Raw genomic sequence first — 18,662 nt, 5'->3', positions numbered from 1 at the left:
AAATAAAATACAACTATCCTTCTGTCACGATTGCTGCTCCAAGGGTGACGCCTTAAAGAATGAAGTTTAATAAATCCCTAGTAGCTACTGAACGATCTGGTCAAAACTATGCTACATAAAAAAAAATAATTTTGCGTTAAGAGATGACAACTGCCGGAGAGGAAAGGTTAGACGAAGCAGATCGTATCGCAGTGGGTTAACGCCATTATCACTTTAATTGTAAAAGTGAAATAAAATGATCTTATGGCATTTGTTGGCCAGGATATCCTTGTCGGGGTTCGACCGCCGTATTGCAAGTCTTTTTAGTTGACGCCACTTCGGCGACTTGCGTGTCAGTGATAATGAAAATGATGATGAGGAACACACAACAATCAGTCCCCTGCCGGGAATCGGGCCCGGGCCCCCTTGAGGGGTAGGTAGGTGCTAACGCTACCTCTGCGCTACGGAATTGTGGAAGTATAAACCGCGGAATGCGTATACTAGCTTTAATTCGCTCTGGGAAATTACCAAGGAACCTATTAAAGGAGCGTTAAACATCAATGTTATAGTAATTATTTCATGTACCCTCGACATGGCTGTAACATCATAAAATGGAACCCTTCATCCAACGTTAAGTGATGGAAGGTATTTTCCAATACCGCAAACAAGCAAAGAGCGTTCCACTTATTAAGTATATTAGTGCATATGTTTGTAGAAGATATAGTACCTACGATACAAAACATGGCGAAACATGTGATTTAGGCATGATGAGTGACAAGCTCACACGTTATATGATGTCTTTCAGCAAGTGTTTGAGTTCCCAATTAGATTACGAGTTGCTGGTCTGAAACAAACGAAACAACGGATTAGTTGCTGGTCTGAAACCAACGAAACAACGTTTCTCAACCCTCAGTGAGGCACTGGTGAACAAGCTCGCCACATTAAAGATGCTATTTATAGACGAATAACAAGGTTGATAGGTTGTACCGAAGTGATAGATGGGTTTCAAGAAAAATGTTTTTTGCCCTGTGACACCTCTATTGCTAAGCAGCACGAACAAGTGTAATCAACTAGCAAGGCGTACTGCGAGGTACTCACCTGTCCGCACGCATTCCTCGGTGAGACAGATGTTACTCGTCTCATCTGGAACAGAGAAAGGTCACGTTATAAAACATAGCCTGACTTCGCAACAAAAACTAAGATACAGCAGCCGCAAAAGTTGTAAAGCAAGAATGAGTGTTTTGAGTTGCTCAAATTGAAGGTTCAGCTTCTTTGTCACTTACCGCAGCTGGCAGGAAAGGGAGAAACAAATATCTGCTGAAACTTCCTGACAGATTAAAACTGTGTGCCGGACCGAGACGAACTCGGGACCTTTGCCTTTCGCGGGCAAGTGCTCTACCAACTGAGCTACCCAAGCACGACACACGCCCCACCCTCACAGCTTTACTTCTGCCAGTACCTCGTCTCCTACCTTCCAAACTTCACAGAAGCTCTCCTGCGAACCTTGCAGAACTAGCACTTCTGGAAGAAAGGATGTTCCGGAGACATGGCTTAGCCACAGCCTAGGGGATGTTTCTAGAATGAAATTATCACTCTACATTGGTGCGGCACACAGTTTTAATCTGCCAGGAAGTTTCATATCAGCGCATACTCCGCTGTGAGCTGACTAAAAAAAAAAAAAAAAAAAAAAAAAGAGAGAGAGAGAGAGAGAGAGAGAGAGGGAGAGAGAGAGAGAGAATACAGAATAATTCGGTTACTGCGCCTGAAAAATTAGTTTGTGGAATTAAGCTTCAGGCAATAGTAATCACTTTAAAGTTAGTTTCATTTATTGAAGTAAGTGCCACATGATGATGTACGTGCACTCACCTACATGAGACTAGAATATTTTTGACATTTCTGTATAAAACTGTATAAACTGAAGTAAAGAATTTCTGATGGTTGGTCTGCTCTTCCCTACCAAACAATTTTCTGTAAGATTACAAACTGTAATCGGACTGAGAGAAGTAAGATGAAACGGGTGGATATTAAATGGCTTCGAATAATGTATCCTTGTTAAACGGAAGCTGTTGTTGGAATATGGAACTAAAATATTACTTCGGACAACTATCTCGGGCCGTTATTTGATAATTTGTTTTGCTAAAGTATTCATCCTGACTTTGTTCACATCATTAGTGTTCTAAACGATAGCACGACTCTTAATACAAAAGTTAGTGTTGTACCCTCAAGTTTTTCTTTTGACATCTACATCTACGAGTAAAACTGCATAGATACTCCTCAAGCCAATGTACGGTGCGTCGCGGAGAGTACCTCACACCGCTACAAGTCATTTCCTTTCCAGTTCCGCTCGTAAATAAAGCGAGAGAAAAACGAGTCTGTATGCCTCCTTACGTGCCCTGCTTTCTCGTATATTTGTGGTCTTGACGCGTAATGCATGTTGCCGGCAGTAGAATCGTTTGGCAGTCAGCTTCAAATGCCGGTTCTCTAAATTTTCGCAATAGTGTTTCTCGAATGGAACGTCACCTTCCCTCCAGTAATTCCCATTTCAGTTGCCGAAGTACTTCCGTAACACTTACGTGTTGTTTGAACCTGCCGGTGACAAATCTAGCAGCCTGTCTCTGAAATGCTTCGATGTCTTCCTTCAGTCCGACCTGGTACGGATTTAAACACTCGATCGGTACTCAAGAATAGGTCACACTAGCATCCTACATGCGGTCTCCTTTACAGGTGAAACAGTCTTTTCTAAAATTCTCTCAATTATCCGAAGTCGACCATTTGCCTTCCCTACCACAGTTCTCCCTTGTAAGCACTATGGCACTTAACATCTGTGGTCATCATTCCCCTAGACTTAGAACTAATTAAACCTAACTAACCTAAGGACATCACACACATCCATGCCCGAGGCAGGATTGGAACCTGCGGCCGTAGCAGCAGCACGGTTCCGGACTGAAGCGCCTAGAACCGCTCGGCCACAGCGGCTGGCAGTTCTCACATGCTCGTTCCCATTCATATCGCTTTACAGCGTTACGCCCAGATATTTAAACGACTTGACTGCGTCAAGGAGGACACCAGTAATACTGTATCCGAACATCACAGGTTTGTTCTTCCTACTCATCCGCATTAACTTACATTTTTACACATTTAGAGCTAGCTGCCGTTCATCACACCAACTAGAAATTTTGTCTAAGTCGTTCTGAACCTTCCTACAGTCAATCAACTTTGCCACCTTACCGTACACCACGGCATCTTCAGCAAACAATCGTATATTGCAGTCCACCCTGTCCGCCAAATCATTTATGTATATCACACTTCCCAGGGGGTGCTCCTGACGATACCCTTGTCTCTGATGAACGCTCGCCATCGAGAACAACATACTGGGTTCTGTTACTTAAGAAGTCTTCGAGTGAACTTAATCCATACATTCGTACCTTCGTTAGCAGCCTGCAATGGGTCACGGTGCCAAATGCTTTCCGGAAATCTAGAAATATGGCATCTGCCTGTTGACCTTCATCCATAGTTTGCAGTATATCATGTGAGAAAAGCGCAAGCTCAGTTTCTCACGATCGATGCTTTCTAAAACCATGCTGTTTCGTGGACATAAGCTTCTCACACTCAAAAAGGTTTAATGTATTCGAACTGGGAATATGTTCAAGAATTCTGCAGCAAACCGAAGTTAGGGATATTGGTCTGTAATTTTGCTGGACCGTCCTTTCAGAGTACTTGTAAATTGGAGTAAGCTGCTCTTTCTTCCAGTGGCTTGGGACTTGGTGCTGGGCGAGGGATTCACTATAAACGCAGGCTAGGTACGGGGCAATGCCGTATAGTACTCTTTATAAACACTTTTTTATTCGTCGTACTCAACCAGTTTTAGTCAACACGTTCATTATATTTCATAACTGTTGAAATGTTCATACACTCCTGGAAATGGAAAAAAGAACACATTGACACCGGTGTGTCAGACCCACCATACTTGCTCCGGACACTGCGAGAGGGCTGTACAAGCAATGATCACACTCACGGCACAGCGGACACATCAGGAACCGCGGTGTTGGCCGTCGAATGGCGCTAGCTGCGCAGCATTTGTGCACCGCCGCCGTCAGTGTCAGCCAGTTTGCCGTGGCATACGGAGCTCCATCGCAGTCTTTAACACTGGTAGCATGCCGCGACAGCGTGGACGTGAACCGTTTGTGCAGTTGACGGACTTTGAGCGAGGGCGTATAGTGGGCATGCGGGAGGCCGGGTGGACGTACCGCCGAATTGCTCAACACGTGGGGCGTGAGGTCTCCACAGTACATCGATGTTGTCGCCAGTGGTCGGCGGAAGGTGCACGTGCCCGTCGACCTGGGACCGGACCGCAGCGACGCACGGATGCACGCCAAGACCGTAGGATCCTACGCAGTGCCGTAGGGGACCGCACCGCCACTTCCCAGCAAATTAGGGACACTGTTGCTCCTGGGGTATCAGCGAGGACCATTCGCAACCGTCTCCATGAAGCTGGGCTACGGTCCCGCACACCGTTAGGCCGTCTTCCGCTCACGCCCCAACATCGTGCAGCCCGCCTCCAGTGGTGTCGCGACAGGCGTGAATGGAGGGACGAATGGAGACGTGTCGTCTTCAGCGATGAGAGTCGCTTCTGCCTTGGTGCCAATGATGGTCGTATGCGTGTTTGGCGCCGTGCAGGTGAGCGCCACAATCAGGACTGCATACGACCGAGGCACACAGAGCCAACACCCGGCATCATGGTGTGGGGAGCGATCTCCTACACTGGCCGTACATCACTGGTGATCGTCGAGGGGACACTGAATAGCGCACGGTACATCCAAACCGTCATCGAACCCATCGTTCTACCATTCCTAGACCGGCAAGGGAACTTGCTGTTCCAATAGGACAGTGCACGTCCGCATGTATCCCGTGCCACCCAACGTGCTCTAGAAGGTGTAAGTCAACTACCCTGGCCAGCAAGATCTCCGGATCTGTCCCCCATTGAGCATGTTTGGGACTGGATGAAGCGTCGTCTCACGCGGTCTGCACGTCCAGCACGAACGTTGGTCCAACTGAGGCGCCAGGTGGAAATGGCATGGCAAGCCGTTCCACAGGACTACATACAGCATCTATACGATCGTCTCCATGGGAGAATAGCAGCCTGCATTGCTGCGAAAGGTGGATATACACTGTACTAGTGCCGACATTGTGCATGCTCTGTTGCCTGTGTCTATGTGCCTGTGGTTCTGTCAGTGTGATCATGTGATGTATCTGACCCCAGGAATGTGTCAATAAAGTTTCCCCTTCCTGGGACAATGAATTCATGGTGTTCTTATTTCAATTTCCAGGAGTGGATTTATATTATTCCTCATTCACATAATTTACTAGTACAAAGCTGCAATCGCCTATTAATTTCGCGTCATCCCAAGTATTTCTCTACATTCTTCACAGCCCATACTTTCTACTTACCAGTCTCCTCGATGCTAATTATTTCTCAGCTGCTGCTCCTACCCTTAACGTCAAAATACATATTGAAATTATTTTGTTGTTGTTGTTGTTGTTGTTGTTGTTGAGATTGGAGGCTTAGAATTCACAATGCTCCAACGGTTTGCAGTATATGTTCCAGGGATTTCAAATTAGTGGAATCATCTTTTATAGTCAGTCCTCTTTCTGTGCACTATTCACTCCGGTGATATTTTTTGCTGTTGACAGTCTCAAACTACGCAAAACCATAAAAACATGAGGCATTGTATGTATTGAATTGTATGTTAACCGGGGACCTAGAAACGACGCAGAGGCTCCGTCCCCGCCGCAGCCGCAGTGGTCCACAACCTCACGACGACTACCGCAGTCCACTTCCCCCTCCGCCACCCCACACCCAACCCCGGGTTATTGTGCAGTTCGGCCCCCGGTGGACCCCGCCCCCCTAGGGAACGTCTCACATCAGACGAGTGTAACCCCTATGTTTGCGTGGTGGAGTAATGGTGGTGTATGCGTACGTGGAGAACTTGATAGGGCAGCAATCGCCGACATAGTGTAACTGAGGCGGAATAAGGGGAACCAGCCTGCATTCTCCATGGCAGATGGAAAACCGCCTAAAAACCATCCACAGACTGGTTGGCTCACCGAACCTCGACACAAGTCCGCCGGGCGGATTCGTGCCGGGGACCAGGCGTTCCTTCCCGCCCGGAAAGCCGTGCGTTAGACCGCACGGCCAACGGGGCGGGCAACAAGAGACATCCTGCATGGTGGTGCCGTCCGTTTTGTGTTTTCTTCATTCTGTAAGGATGCAATGGTCTGAACGGCCCGATGGCATGACGACGACGCTTGGCGCCGGCGCGCGCTATCGGACATGGTGGCGGGTGAAGAGTGGTGTCCTAGCCGTGACGGAGGTGGACAGTTACGACGTGACAGTGAACTTGGACGGACTGTGGACTGTGCGTTGGGACTTGCTGCTGGTCCCTGGAATTACGTGCCCAAGCTATCAGTCCTGGTGGTTTGACGGAACAGCTCCGAAAACGGTGTGTGACGGTTGTACTCAGAGGCGTGAATTAGCCCTGGCTGAAGTGATACCGTTTATTTAGTGGGCCATTCTGTTGCTTTCAGACTTGTGTAAGATGGCTATTTTTTGATGATGCTGTTGGATATGTTAGTACACACACTAAAAAAGTTTTGCATCACTTCAGTTCCGAGAGTTTCGGAACCTGTACAGAAAACTGGAAGAGAGATCAACATAAACATCATTTCAGCCATTTTTATTGCTCATGAAAACCACACATTGCGTGTTGTACCATCATATAGTGAGACCTTGAGAGGTGGTGGTCCAAATTACTGTACGCACGGTACCTCTAATACCCCGTAGCACATCGTCTCGCATTGATGCATGCCTGTATTCGTCGTAGCATACTATCCACAAGTTCATCAAGGCACTGTGGGTCCAGATTGTCCCACTCCTTAACGGCGATTCGGCGTAGATCCCTCAGAGTGGTTGGTGGGTCACGTCGTCCATAAACAGCCCTTTTCAATCTATCCTAGGCATATTCGATAGGGTTCATGTCTGGAGAACATGCTGGACACTCTGGTCTACCGATGTCGTTATCCTGAAGGAAGTTATTCACAAGATGTGCACGATGGGGGCGCGAATTGTCCATGAAGACGAATGCCTCGCCAATATGCTGCTGATATGGTTGCACTACCGGTCGGAGGATGCCTTTCACGTATCGTACAGATGTTACGGCGCCTTCCATGACCACCAATGGCGTACGTAGCCCCACATAATACCACCCCAAAACAGCAGAGAACCTCCACCTTGCTGCACTCGCTCGACAATGTGTGTAAGGTGTCCAGCCTGACTGGGTTGCCTCCAAACACGTCTCGGACGATTGTCTGGTTAAATGCATGTGCGACACAGATCGGTGAAACTAACGTGATGCCAGTCCTTAGCGGTCCATTCGGCATGTTGTTGGGTCCATTTGTACCTCGCTACATGGTGTCGTGGTTGCAAAGATGGACCTCACCATGGAGGTCGGGAGTGATGTTGCGCATCATGCAGCCTATTGCGCACAGATTGAGTCGTAACACGAAGTCCTGTGGCTGCACGAAATGCATTATTCAACATGGTGGCGTTGCTGTCAGGGTTCCTCCATAATCCATAGGTTGCGGTCATCCGCTGCAGTAGTAGCCCCTGGGCGACCTGAGTGAGGCATGTCATCGACACTTCCTGGCTACATGTATCTCCTCGATGTCTGAACAACAACGATTTGGTTCACTCCCAGACGTCTGGACACTTCCCTTGTTGAGAGCCCTTCCTGGCACAAAGTAACAATGCGGACGCGATCGAACTGCGGTATTGACCGTCTAGGCATGGTTGGACTACAGACAACATGAGCCGTGTACCTGCTTCCTGCTGGAATGACTGGAACTGATCGGCTGTCGGACCCCTCCGTCTAATAGGCGCTGCTCATGCATGGTTGTTTATATCTTTGGGCGCGTTTAGTGACATCTCTGAACAGTCAAAGAAGCTGCGTCTATGATACAATATCCACAGACAACTTCTATCTTCAGAAGTTCTGGGAACCGGGGTGATGCAAAACTTTTTATGATGTGGGTATTTGTAAAGGAAAATGATATATTTGAAGAACTGTGGTCAGAGAAACAGTTGTTAGGCAACAGTATCCGTGTCTGCGATGGCAGCACTGTGGAGTCGTACATTCTTTGACAGTCAGTAGTGGATAGCTGCGGTGTGCAGCAGGCGGGTTATTCGTTGAGCGTACAGTGTACTGCATGGACGCACTTTTGGGACTATGTGAGTTGCATATTTATAACGAGGGGGAATGATGACTCAGAACAAAGGCTGCATAGCACACGGAAAAAAAGGCTTTGAAATGAAGAACAAGTTATTATTTGATGAGGTAAAAAGATAGTTTTTAGTTTTGTAGACTTGCATTGTTGGTCCACTTCACCCTCGTTACAGTCGAATTTTTTATGATTATTCTATTGATTGCTCTTCTGATTTAATTTGCTATTCCATGGATGTTATTAGCTTAAATGAATTTTCATATTAGAGTCTACAATTGTTTTCTTTCGTAAGTTCCTTCCTAACTGAAATTTCAGAACTTAAAGGTTGAGTCATGTGTTTTATTGGCATTCTGTGTCAAGATTATGAACCCAGTTCTCCTGGATCAACTGTAGTTAGTTTTAGCAATATTTTTTTACCTGTTGTGGAGTAGGGCTGCGTTGCTGTTTCTCCTAGTACTTTATTTTGCAGGTGAGATTCACAATAGGTGACTGTTTCGTTTCTTTTGCGTAATGTAGGTACTGTCAGTTCCTTTATTTTACCAGGGCCAGAGGAAAGTGCAGAAATTTTGTATATTTCACGTCACATCCTTATACAGGTCGACTTACAGTTTTTTTATATACAGTTAAGTTTTTTCAAATACTTCCCACTGACCAAGTCTACTGAGCGTGAAATTATTGGTTTGCTTATTCATTTGCTTATGAATAAGATAGGTTTTCACACACACACACACACACACACACACACACACACACACACACACACACACATACACACACACGGGATTCTTTTCAATTTCATGTAAGTGATGGGCCTTTGAGCTCAGTATCACATTTGTCAGTTCACATTCCCAGGTTTGTATTTACGATAACACACAGACAAGTTAAGGCTACTCGCTTGCATTTATAAGTATTGGACGGACGTCACGCTGGAAAAGCAGCATATATCGGAAGTCGTGCAACTTCCGTGAGACACATCTGGTGCGGACACGTTGTGGCTGTCGGAGGAACTCGGCCTCTTATCACCACGCAGAGATTAATATACGTTTTGTCTTTTAAACTTTAGGGTAATATTTTAGCGTACACTTATTCAGGAGATATTCGGTGTGACGATGTATTCGACGGAACCATTTCAATACACTCGTGTTATTTCCCTGTTGTGGATTCTTGAAGCCGGTGCATTTCAAAGAGATGGTGGCAATGTACGATTATTTCGCTAAGACTGATTTGTTGACTGTTTGATATTGTGATTTTCCTAAGAGTTTTCTAATGCGTTGATGTTAATTATTAATTTTCCACTTTGAGAATTGCTAGATTTCAGAGGTTTCGTTAAATCCATTTCTCACGCTTATAAGGTTAATGCGCATATCAAGAGTGAGTAATTCTGTGGCCTTTTGACTGGTTTCTTGTTAATGTCAGTTAATGGTTAATTTTCTGTTGCATACGTGAATTTTTAGTTATTTGTGCGTTATTGAGAAAGTTTATGGCTGATACGTTGAAGGATGGTTTGAGTCTACCATATCAGTGGTTATTAGTTTGTGTTTTTATATCGGCTCGAGTACTGGCTCTGAGCACTATGGGACGCAACTTCTGAGGTCATCAGTCCCCTAAGAACTACTAAAAAACCTAACTAACCTAAGGACGTCACGCACATCCATGACCGAGGCAGGATTCGAAGGCTCGAGTACTCACACTGATGTTCGAGTCTGGTCTGTATTTACAAAATGTGGTATTTTATTGCTGTTTTCTTAAGATTGTCTCAACGTAGTATATCCCAATACATATATATATTTCAAAACTGTACACCAACTCACGCACAACGCTCCGCGCGTTTGCATCCATCTTGCTGTTACAATAGCCGCGTGGTCTAAGGGCTCCTTGCCACGGTTCGCGCGGCTCCCCCACGTTGGAGGTTCGAGTCCTCCCTCGGGCATGGGTGTGTGTGTTGTCCTTAGCGTAAGTTAAAGTTAGATTAAGCAGTGTGTAAGCCTATGGACCGATGACCTCAGCTGTTTGGTTCCATAGAACTTAACACAAATTTCCAAATTTCCGATTTTCTGTTACAATATATAGAGACTTTAAAATGCCCCAAATTGTTATAAGAGCATTGGTCGAAACAAGAATAAAAGTAACAATAATTTATGTCCAAAAAGAATTTCTTTTTCAGAAGTGTATCATTTTACCTATATCGTGAGCGAACAGTTCTCAGTACCGTTGGCTGTTGATGTTCATTACTTAATTTTTTGGTTGTGCCTGTCTGTATGCTTTTACGGAAACGTCACCAACCTGACTTCATATTTTAAGGAGAAAAAAGCACATTATAACTAGATATCAGATAAAGCAATCCGTTCTGCGTGAAAATTTGTGTCGTAATTGGGACAGTACACAGTTATGGCTTCCTGAAAGTACAGCTTTTAAACTGTCGCGCGCACTGTTTGTTTGTCACTCTCTCCGCCCCACTGCAGCTGCCCGAGCTCGAATTACCATATAGTGGAGCGAATAACTGGTTTGAGAAATACTGTTTTCATATTGGTAACATGCTTTGTGCTTACACTGCAAGTTGAAGTTTAAAAGCTGTACTTCCATAAAATCATAAGTGCGTATCGGTGTCCATGCGACAGCATTTCTGTACCCAACGGAGCGATCGTCTTGGTGTCACTATCGTACAGTAAAGTGTCAAAATATGAGAATGACACACTTCCTCCTGCACAGGCAAATGGAGCAAACCGGTTGGTTCTTTTTGCACTTGACGTGATCTACGGTTGGCTTGATGGGACTTAGGGTGGCACCGTTAATACATGGGCGGTCCCTCGGAAAACCACAAGAAAATGGTTATTTTATTATAATTTCGCTGTCACCAGCGAACCAGAATCCCAGCCGAGGATTCCAAAACGGCTATGAACAGCAAATTGATTAAATTTTTACGATATATTCTTAAGATTCAGATCTCGAACAATCTATAAAATTTTCATGTCTTTACCAATTTGCGGGTAAGCTACTACAAACAGCATAGCGAACGCATTATTGCGGCAAAGATAGACAAGAAACCCGTGCCTACTACAGTAGTACAACTAGCTCTGCAGATGATGAAGAAATTGATGAAATGTATGATGAGATAAAATAAATTATTCAGATAGTGAAGGGAGACGAAAATTTAATAGCCATGGGTGACTGGAATTCGATAGTAGGGAAAGGAAGAGAAGGAAACGTAGTAGGTGAATGTGGATTGGCGGTAAGAAATGAAAGAGGAAGCCACCTGGTAGAATTTTGCCCAAAGCATAAATTAATCATAGCTAACGCTTGGTTCAAGAGTGGAAGAAGCCTGGAGATACTAGAAGGTATGAGATAAATTATATAATGGGAACACAGAGATTTAGGAACCAGGTTTTAAATTTTAAGACATTTCCAGGGGCAGATGAGGACTCTGACCACAATCTATTGGTTATGAACTGTAGATTAAAACTGAAGAAACTGCAAAAAGGTGGGAATTTAAGAAGATGGGACCTGGATAAACTGACTAAACCAGAGGTTGTACGGAGTTTCAGGGGGAGCATAAGGGAACAATTGACAAGAATGAGGGAAAGAAATACAATAGAAGAAGAATGGGTAGCTTTGAGGGATGAAGTAGTGAAGGCAGCAGAGGATCATAGGTAAAAAGACGAGGGCTAGTAGAAATCCTTGGGTAACAGAAGAAATATTGAATTTAATTGATGAAAGGAGAAAATATAAAAATGCAGTAAATGGAGCAGGCAAAAAGGAATACAAACGTCTCAAAAATGAGATCGACAGGAAGTGCAAAATGGCTAAGCAGGGATGGCTAGAGGACAAATGTAAGGATGTAGAGGCATATCTCACTAGGGGTAAGTTCTAAGCAAAGAAGGGAAAGCAGAAAGGTGGAAGGAGTATATAGAGAGTCTATGCAAGGGCGATGTACTTTTGGACAATATTATGAAAATGGAAGAGGATGTAGATGAAGATGAAATGGGATATGATACTGCGTGAAGGGCCCGCATCTCGTGGTCGTGCGGTAGCGTTCTCGCTTCCCACGCCCGGTTTCCCGGGTTCGATTCCCGGCGGGGTCAGGGATTTTCTCTGCCTCGTGATGGCTGGGTGTTGTGTGCTGTCCTTAGGTTAGTTAGGTTTAAGTAGTTCTAAGTTCTAGGGGACTGATGACCATAGATGTTAAGTCCCATAGTGCTCAGAGCCATTTGAACCACTGCGTGAAGTGAAGTGTTTGGCAGAGCACTGAAAGACCTAATTCGAAACAAGGCCCCGGGAGTAGACAACATTCCATTAGAACTACTGAGACAGGCGAAATACCCTCAGACTTCAAGAAGAATATAGTAATTCCAATCCCAAAGAAAGCAGGTGTTGACAGATGTGAAAATTACCAAACCATCAGTTAAATAAGTCACGGCTGCAAAATACTAACGCTAATTCTTTACAGATGAATGGAAAAGCTGATAGAAGCCGACCTCGGGGAAGATCAGTTTGGATTCCGTAGAGAAATTGGAACACCTGAGGCAATACTGACCATACGACTTACCTTAGAAGATAGATTAAGGAAAAGCAAACCTACGTTTCTAGCATTTGTAGACTTAGAGAAGGGTTTTGACAATGTTGAGTGGAATATTCTCTTTCAAATTCTGAAGGTGGCAGGGGTAAAATACGGGGAGCGAAAGGCATTTTACAATCTGTACAGAAACCAAAAAATAACTGATGATGGTCAAAGTAGAGAGGATATAAAATGTAGACTGGCAATGGCAACGAAAGCGTTTCTGAAGAAGAGAAGTTTGTTAACATCGAGTATAGTGAGGCGTTACTTTCGTTTTGCCTCAGTTTACAGTAGGAAGTAATAACGTTTTCTATATCGAGATATAAGTTTTTCTTTGATTGCCAGCAGCTTCAATACTTCGCTGGGTAAAGGAATATTGACGCATTTGTTTATTTTTTTTCATCATTTCACAAAGAGGTCACACGCCGTTTATATGTATACTCCTTGTTCCATCCTGTATGAGTGTGCATGCGTATGAATGGAAGTCAAATGTAGCGGGAGCATGGACCAAAGGGAACAGTTTAAGAGAATAGCAGTCATTGCCAACATTACAATCTAAATAATAAATAACAGCAGAAAATTGCTTTCTTCATATCTTTATTCGTTCCCGAGATACAGAGAATCAAAATTTCCCTACTCGTAAACGTAAAATCCGGTGTGGGGTTAAAACATTGTTTACAAAATGACATAGCACGGAGAAATATGCTATAAAGTGTCTCTGTTATCATCTGTAAATCCCAAGCTGTAGTACTGAGGCACATACAGTTTTTTTGCACGTAAAATGCAGTCTGAGGTGTAAAATTAGTTTTGCGTTACTTCAATTTAACTTAAGTACGACCTAAATTTTACTGACCAATACATTTCTTTCCATACTAGTTACACGCCGTCCTGCAATGGGGAAAGAAGTGAAACAGTGGAAAAATGCTCCTATCAGGGCACAAGAAATGCGAATATGTTCCTGTTTATTTAAAAGTATCTGACTGAAATGTGGGGTACCAGCTGTCTCGTCCTACTTTCCTCAGCACCCTTAAAAATTTTGTCAAATTTTGGCGTACAAACATATCCACGCTTTTTATGCCGAAAGAGAAGAAGACAGTGGCAACGGCAAAGGGACGGAAAAGTAATAAATACTCTATGACAGTAGACAGTTGTTGTGTTGTAGAAAGAGCGAAGGAGACAATGGCAGTATGAGGGAAAGGGAAGGACACTCTGGTAGTGGAACATAGGTGACAGTGACAGAACAGTGCAAGGAAAAGAGAGGAGACAACGCCACGGGGAGAGGGGAGGGAGGAATAAAAAGAAAGAGAAAGTGAATGTGGGTGAGAGCCAGTGATGATGAGAGACAGCGTATATAGGAATGACAACAAGGAAGAGCGAGATAGTGAGAGATAGCAGTAGTAGGAAGGAAGGAGTCAGATATTAGAGTAAGAGAGAACAAGAGAGTAAGAGTGAGAGGAGATTGAAGTAACAGGACAGAGTGAAGAGAACTGTGGCTATGATACAGGAAACAGTGATAGAGAGACACGAAGAGACACTGACAATGATTTGGGCTGAATGAGTCAGTGACAAAGGACAACTGGGAGTTCATGGGCATGAGCGACTTAAGCGACGAACTAGTGGGTGTTGAGTGAGTCACAGTTAGAGGATCTTGTCGGAGTCTGAGGTCAGTTGAATGTTTAAAAAAACACGAATATGTTGAGATGCCAGATTTTTGGTAAAATTCTTCAGGGTGCAGAGGAAGGTAGAATGAGGCAGCTGGGATCGCACTTTAGAGTCAGTCTTTTAAATGAACAGGAACATAATACGCATTTTTCGTGCTCGTACAGGAGCATTTTTCCACTGGGCAATATTATGGTCCAAATTTTCGGGTGTGATCAATTGCTATGGCTGATTTTTTCTTAAAATACGAGGTCAAGTTGGTGGCTCGCGTTTTATTGCTAGTAGAGCACTGCAAGCGCGTGCCCGATCCGCATGCTATTTAGGCAGCTGCAGCGTGCGAGAGTGAGACCGAATGCTGTGTGAGACGGGGTGATTTTTATCGGGGTTACTTGTACAGCGCCGGCCGGTGTGGCCGAGCGGTTCTAGGCCTGGAACCGCGTGACCGCTACGGTCGCAGGTTCGAATCCTGCATCGGGCATGGATGTGTGTGATGTCGTTAGGTTAATTAGGTTTAAGTAGTTCTAAGTCCTACGGGACTGATGACCACAGATGTTAAGTCCCATAGTGCTCAGAGCCATTTGAACCATTTGAACTTGTACAGCAGCGACTAATCGCTTCATGTGACAAAGTACTCACTGTTTATGACTCGACTAGCAGCTGTCAAAAACTAACGGCGGCTGGTCTGAGCATGTTCAATCTAGTAGCCGTGCGAGGCGGTCATGTGACCTATTCGCCTCTACACAGCGATGTTTCTCCTCGTCTGACATTTCAGTCGCTAGTCGCTCTCTTGTTATCAAACGTGGAGTTCAACATTTTTGGTTTGTTCATTGGTTTTTATTTGTTTCGTTTCTACGCATGATACTGATCAAAGTTCGTTTTAATTGCGCCTATTTGTTTCTTAATGTAGTTCAGAAAACTGAACTTATAAAACTTATAAAAAATGTTAAGAAAAGCAATAAAGTTTTCTGTTCAATTGCATGTCTTCACTTAACCTAGAAAAACATATTTAGAATGAATAAGGTACACAAATAACCATAAATCCGTGATGAGTGGTACCAAGGCATTGTAAATGGATTGAAAATATATGGCAGAAAGATATTTTGTTGTAAAGACCTCTGAATAAATACTTAAAAGATTTCAGACCACCACTACTTGCCAAGTAACACAGAGCTATTTTCGTTTGGTCTTACAGGGAATCGCACTTTTCATCAAAGTACATTTTTCATAAGTTGGGGAGTAACCAATTAGTGTAATTCTTCAGACCTTTCTTCAGTTAACCGTACACAACTCGTATTTCTGTAGACAAGTGGATCCTTCGAAGGTAGTTCTCTCAAAAGCAACAAAGAAACACGCATTTCTCTCTTCGACTAATCCAGTTGCGAATCCATTTTAACTTTTTTATTTTTTTTTTCGAGGTATTCATATTGCACTTAACAAATGTTTACTCAACTCAGCACAAACCGAACGAATTAATAGTTTCAAAACTATACGATTAAGTTTCATCGGCATTATACGAGATGTATGATTACATCATGGTCAGACAGAGATTCCGAAATCAGATACTGGATTGTAAGGCGTACCCAGGAGCAGATATAGACTCAGATCACAATATAGTAGTGATGAAGAGTAGGCTGAAATTCAAGACATTAGTCAGGAAGAATCAATACGCAAAGAAGTGGGATACGGAAGTACTAAGGAATGACGAGATACGTTTGAAGTTCTCTAACGCTATAGATACAGCAATAAGGAATAGCGCAGTAGGCAGTAGAGTTGAACAGGAATGGACATCTCTAAAAAGGCCCATCACAGAAGTTGGGAAGGAAAACATAGGTACAAAGAAGGTAGCTGCGAAGAAACCATGGGTAACAGAAGAGATACTTCAGTTGATTGATGAAAGGAGGAAGTACAAACATGTTCCGGGAAAATCAGGAATACAGAAATACAAGTCGCTGAGGAATGAAATAAATAGGAAGTGCAGGGAAGCTAAGACGAAATGTCTGCAGGAAAAATGTGAAGACATCGAAAAAGATATGATTGTCGGAAGGACAGACTCAGCATACAGGAAAGTCAAAACAACCTTTGGTGACATTAAAAGCAACGGTGGTAACATTAAGAGTGCAACGGGAATTCCACTGTTAAATGCAGAGGAGAGAGCAGATAGGTGGAAAGAATACGTTGAAAGCCTCTATGAGGGTGAAGATTTGTCTGATGTGATAGAAGAAGAAACAGGAGTCGATTTAGAAGAGATAGAGGATCCAGTATTAGAATCGGAATTTAAAAGAGCTTTGGAGGACTTACGGTCAAATAAGGCAGAAGGGATAGATAACATTCCATCAGAATTTCTAAAATCATTGGGCGAAGTGGCAACAAAACGACTATTCACGTTGGTGTGTAGAATATATGAGTCTGGCGATATACCATCTGACTTTCGGAAAAGCATCGTCCACACAATTCCGAAGACGGCAAGAGCTGACAAGTGCGAGAATTATCGCACAATCAGCTTAACAGCTCATGCATCGAAGCTGCTTACAAGAATAATATACAGAAGAATGGAAAAGAAAATTGAGAATGCGCTAGGTGACGATCAGTTTGGCTTTAGGAAAAGTAAAGGGACGAGAGAGGCAATTCTGACGTTACGGCTAATAATGGAAGCAAGGCTAAAGAAAAATCAAGACACTTTCATAGGATTTGTCGACCTGGAAAAAGCGTTCGACAATATAAAGTGGTGCAAGCTGTTCGAGATTCTGAATAAAATAGGGGTAAGCTATAGGGAGAGACGGGTCATATACAATGTGTACAACAACCAAGAGGGAATAATAAGAGTAGACGATCAAGAACGAAGTGCTCGTATTAAGAAGGGTGTAAGACAAGGCTGTAGCCTTTCGCCCCTACTCTTCAATCTGTACATCGAGGAAGCAATGATGGAAATAAAAGAAAGGTTCAGGAGTGGAATTAAAATACAAGGTGAAAGGATATCAATGATACGATTCGCTGATGACATTGCTATCCTGAGTGAAAGTGAAGAAGAATTAAACGATCTGCTGAACGGAATGAACAGTCTAATGAGTACACAGTGTGGTTTGAGAGTAAATCGGAGAAAGACGAAGGTAATGAGAAGTAGTAGAAATGAGAACAGCGAGAAACTTAACATCAGGATTGATGGTCACGAAGTCAATGCGGTTAAGGAATTCTGCTACCTAGGCAGTAAAATAACCAATGACGGACGGAGCAAGGAGGACATTAAAAGCAGACTCGCTATGCCAAAAAAGGCATTTCTGGCCAAGAGAAGTCTACTAATATCAAATACCGGCCTTAATTTGAGGAAGAAATTTCTGAGGATGTACGTCTGGAGTACAGCATTGTATGGTAGCGAAACATGGACTGTGGGAAAATCGGAACAGAAGAGAATCGAAGCATTTGAGATGTGGTGCTATAGACGAATGTTGAAAATTAGGTGGACTGATAAGGTAAGGAATGAGGAGGTTCTACGCAGAATCCGAGAGGAAAGGAATATGTGGAAAACACTGATAAGGAGAAGGGACAGGATGATAGGACATCTGCTAAGACATGAGGGAATGACCTCCATGGTACTAGAGGGAGCTGTAGAGGGCAAAAACTCTAGAGGAAGACAGAGATTGGAATACGTCAAGCAAATAATTGAGGACGTAGGTTGCAAGTGCTACTCTGAGATGAAGAGGTTAGCACAGGACAGGAATTCGTGGCGGGCCGCATCAAACCGGTCAGTAGACTGATGACCAAAAAAAAAAAAAAAAAAAATGAGAAAAGTAATAAGACTAACAACAGTGTGAGCGATCTGGCAATGCTGTAGGGTGTTCACTTGTATAGACCAGTGTGTTCACCTCTTCCAGATGCTCAGTATGAGTTTCAGCTCCGCACAGCCATCTCGTGAGTTTTGAGAGCGGCATAAGTTAAGTTACGTTTTTGTTGTGTGCTACGAAAATGGAACAGCAGTATTTAGAACACCGTTATACCAGTCAAGTTTTGTATTAAACTTGGGGATCCCCAGAGCGCAATGTTGGAAAAGTTGATACACGCCTGTGGGGAATATTCCTAATCAAGAACACAATTTCTTCGCTGGCACGAATCATTTTTGGAAGGCCAGAACACGTTGAAGATGAACGTCGCTCAAAGAGACCTTCAGCTTCAAAAACTGAGGAAAACGTCGAACTTGTGC

At 43.8% G+C, this 18,662-nt stretch overlaps 1 protein-coding gene across 1 annotated transcript in view; it reads right to left on the bottom strand.

Annotated features, from left to right (window-relative positions):
• Window positions 1-18,662, bottom strand: part of LOC126175844 (neprilysin-1-like) — a 664,937-nt gene that overhangs the window by 304,681 nt on the left and 341,594 nt on the right. Inside the window, exon 2 of the mRNA XM_049922848.1 lies at window positions 1,078-1,122. Coding sequence (XP_049778805.1) covers window positions 1,078-1,122 — 45 coding nt within the window. The remainder of the gene's footprint in view (window positions 1-1,077; window positions 1,123-18,662) is intronic.

Source organism: Schistocerca cancellata, chromosome 3 (genome assembly GCF_023864275.1).
Source record: "Schistocerca cancellata isolate TAMUIC-IGC-003103 chromosome 3, iqSchCanc2.1, whole genome shotgun sequence".
NCBI classification, from domain to species: domain Eukaryota; kingdom Metazoa; phylum Arthropoda; class Insecta; order Orthoptera; family Acrididae; genus Schistocerca; species Schistocerca cancellata.
Note: the sequence above shows the minus strand (reverse complement) of the source record. Positions and strands in the feature narration are given on the sequence as shown.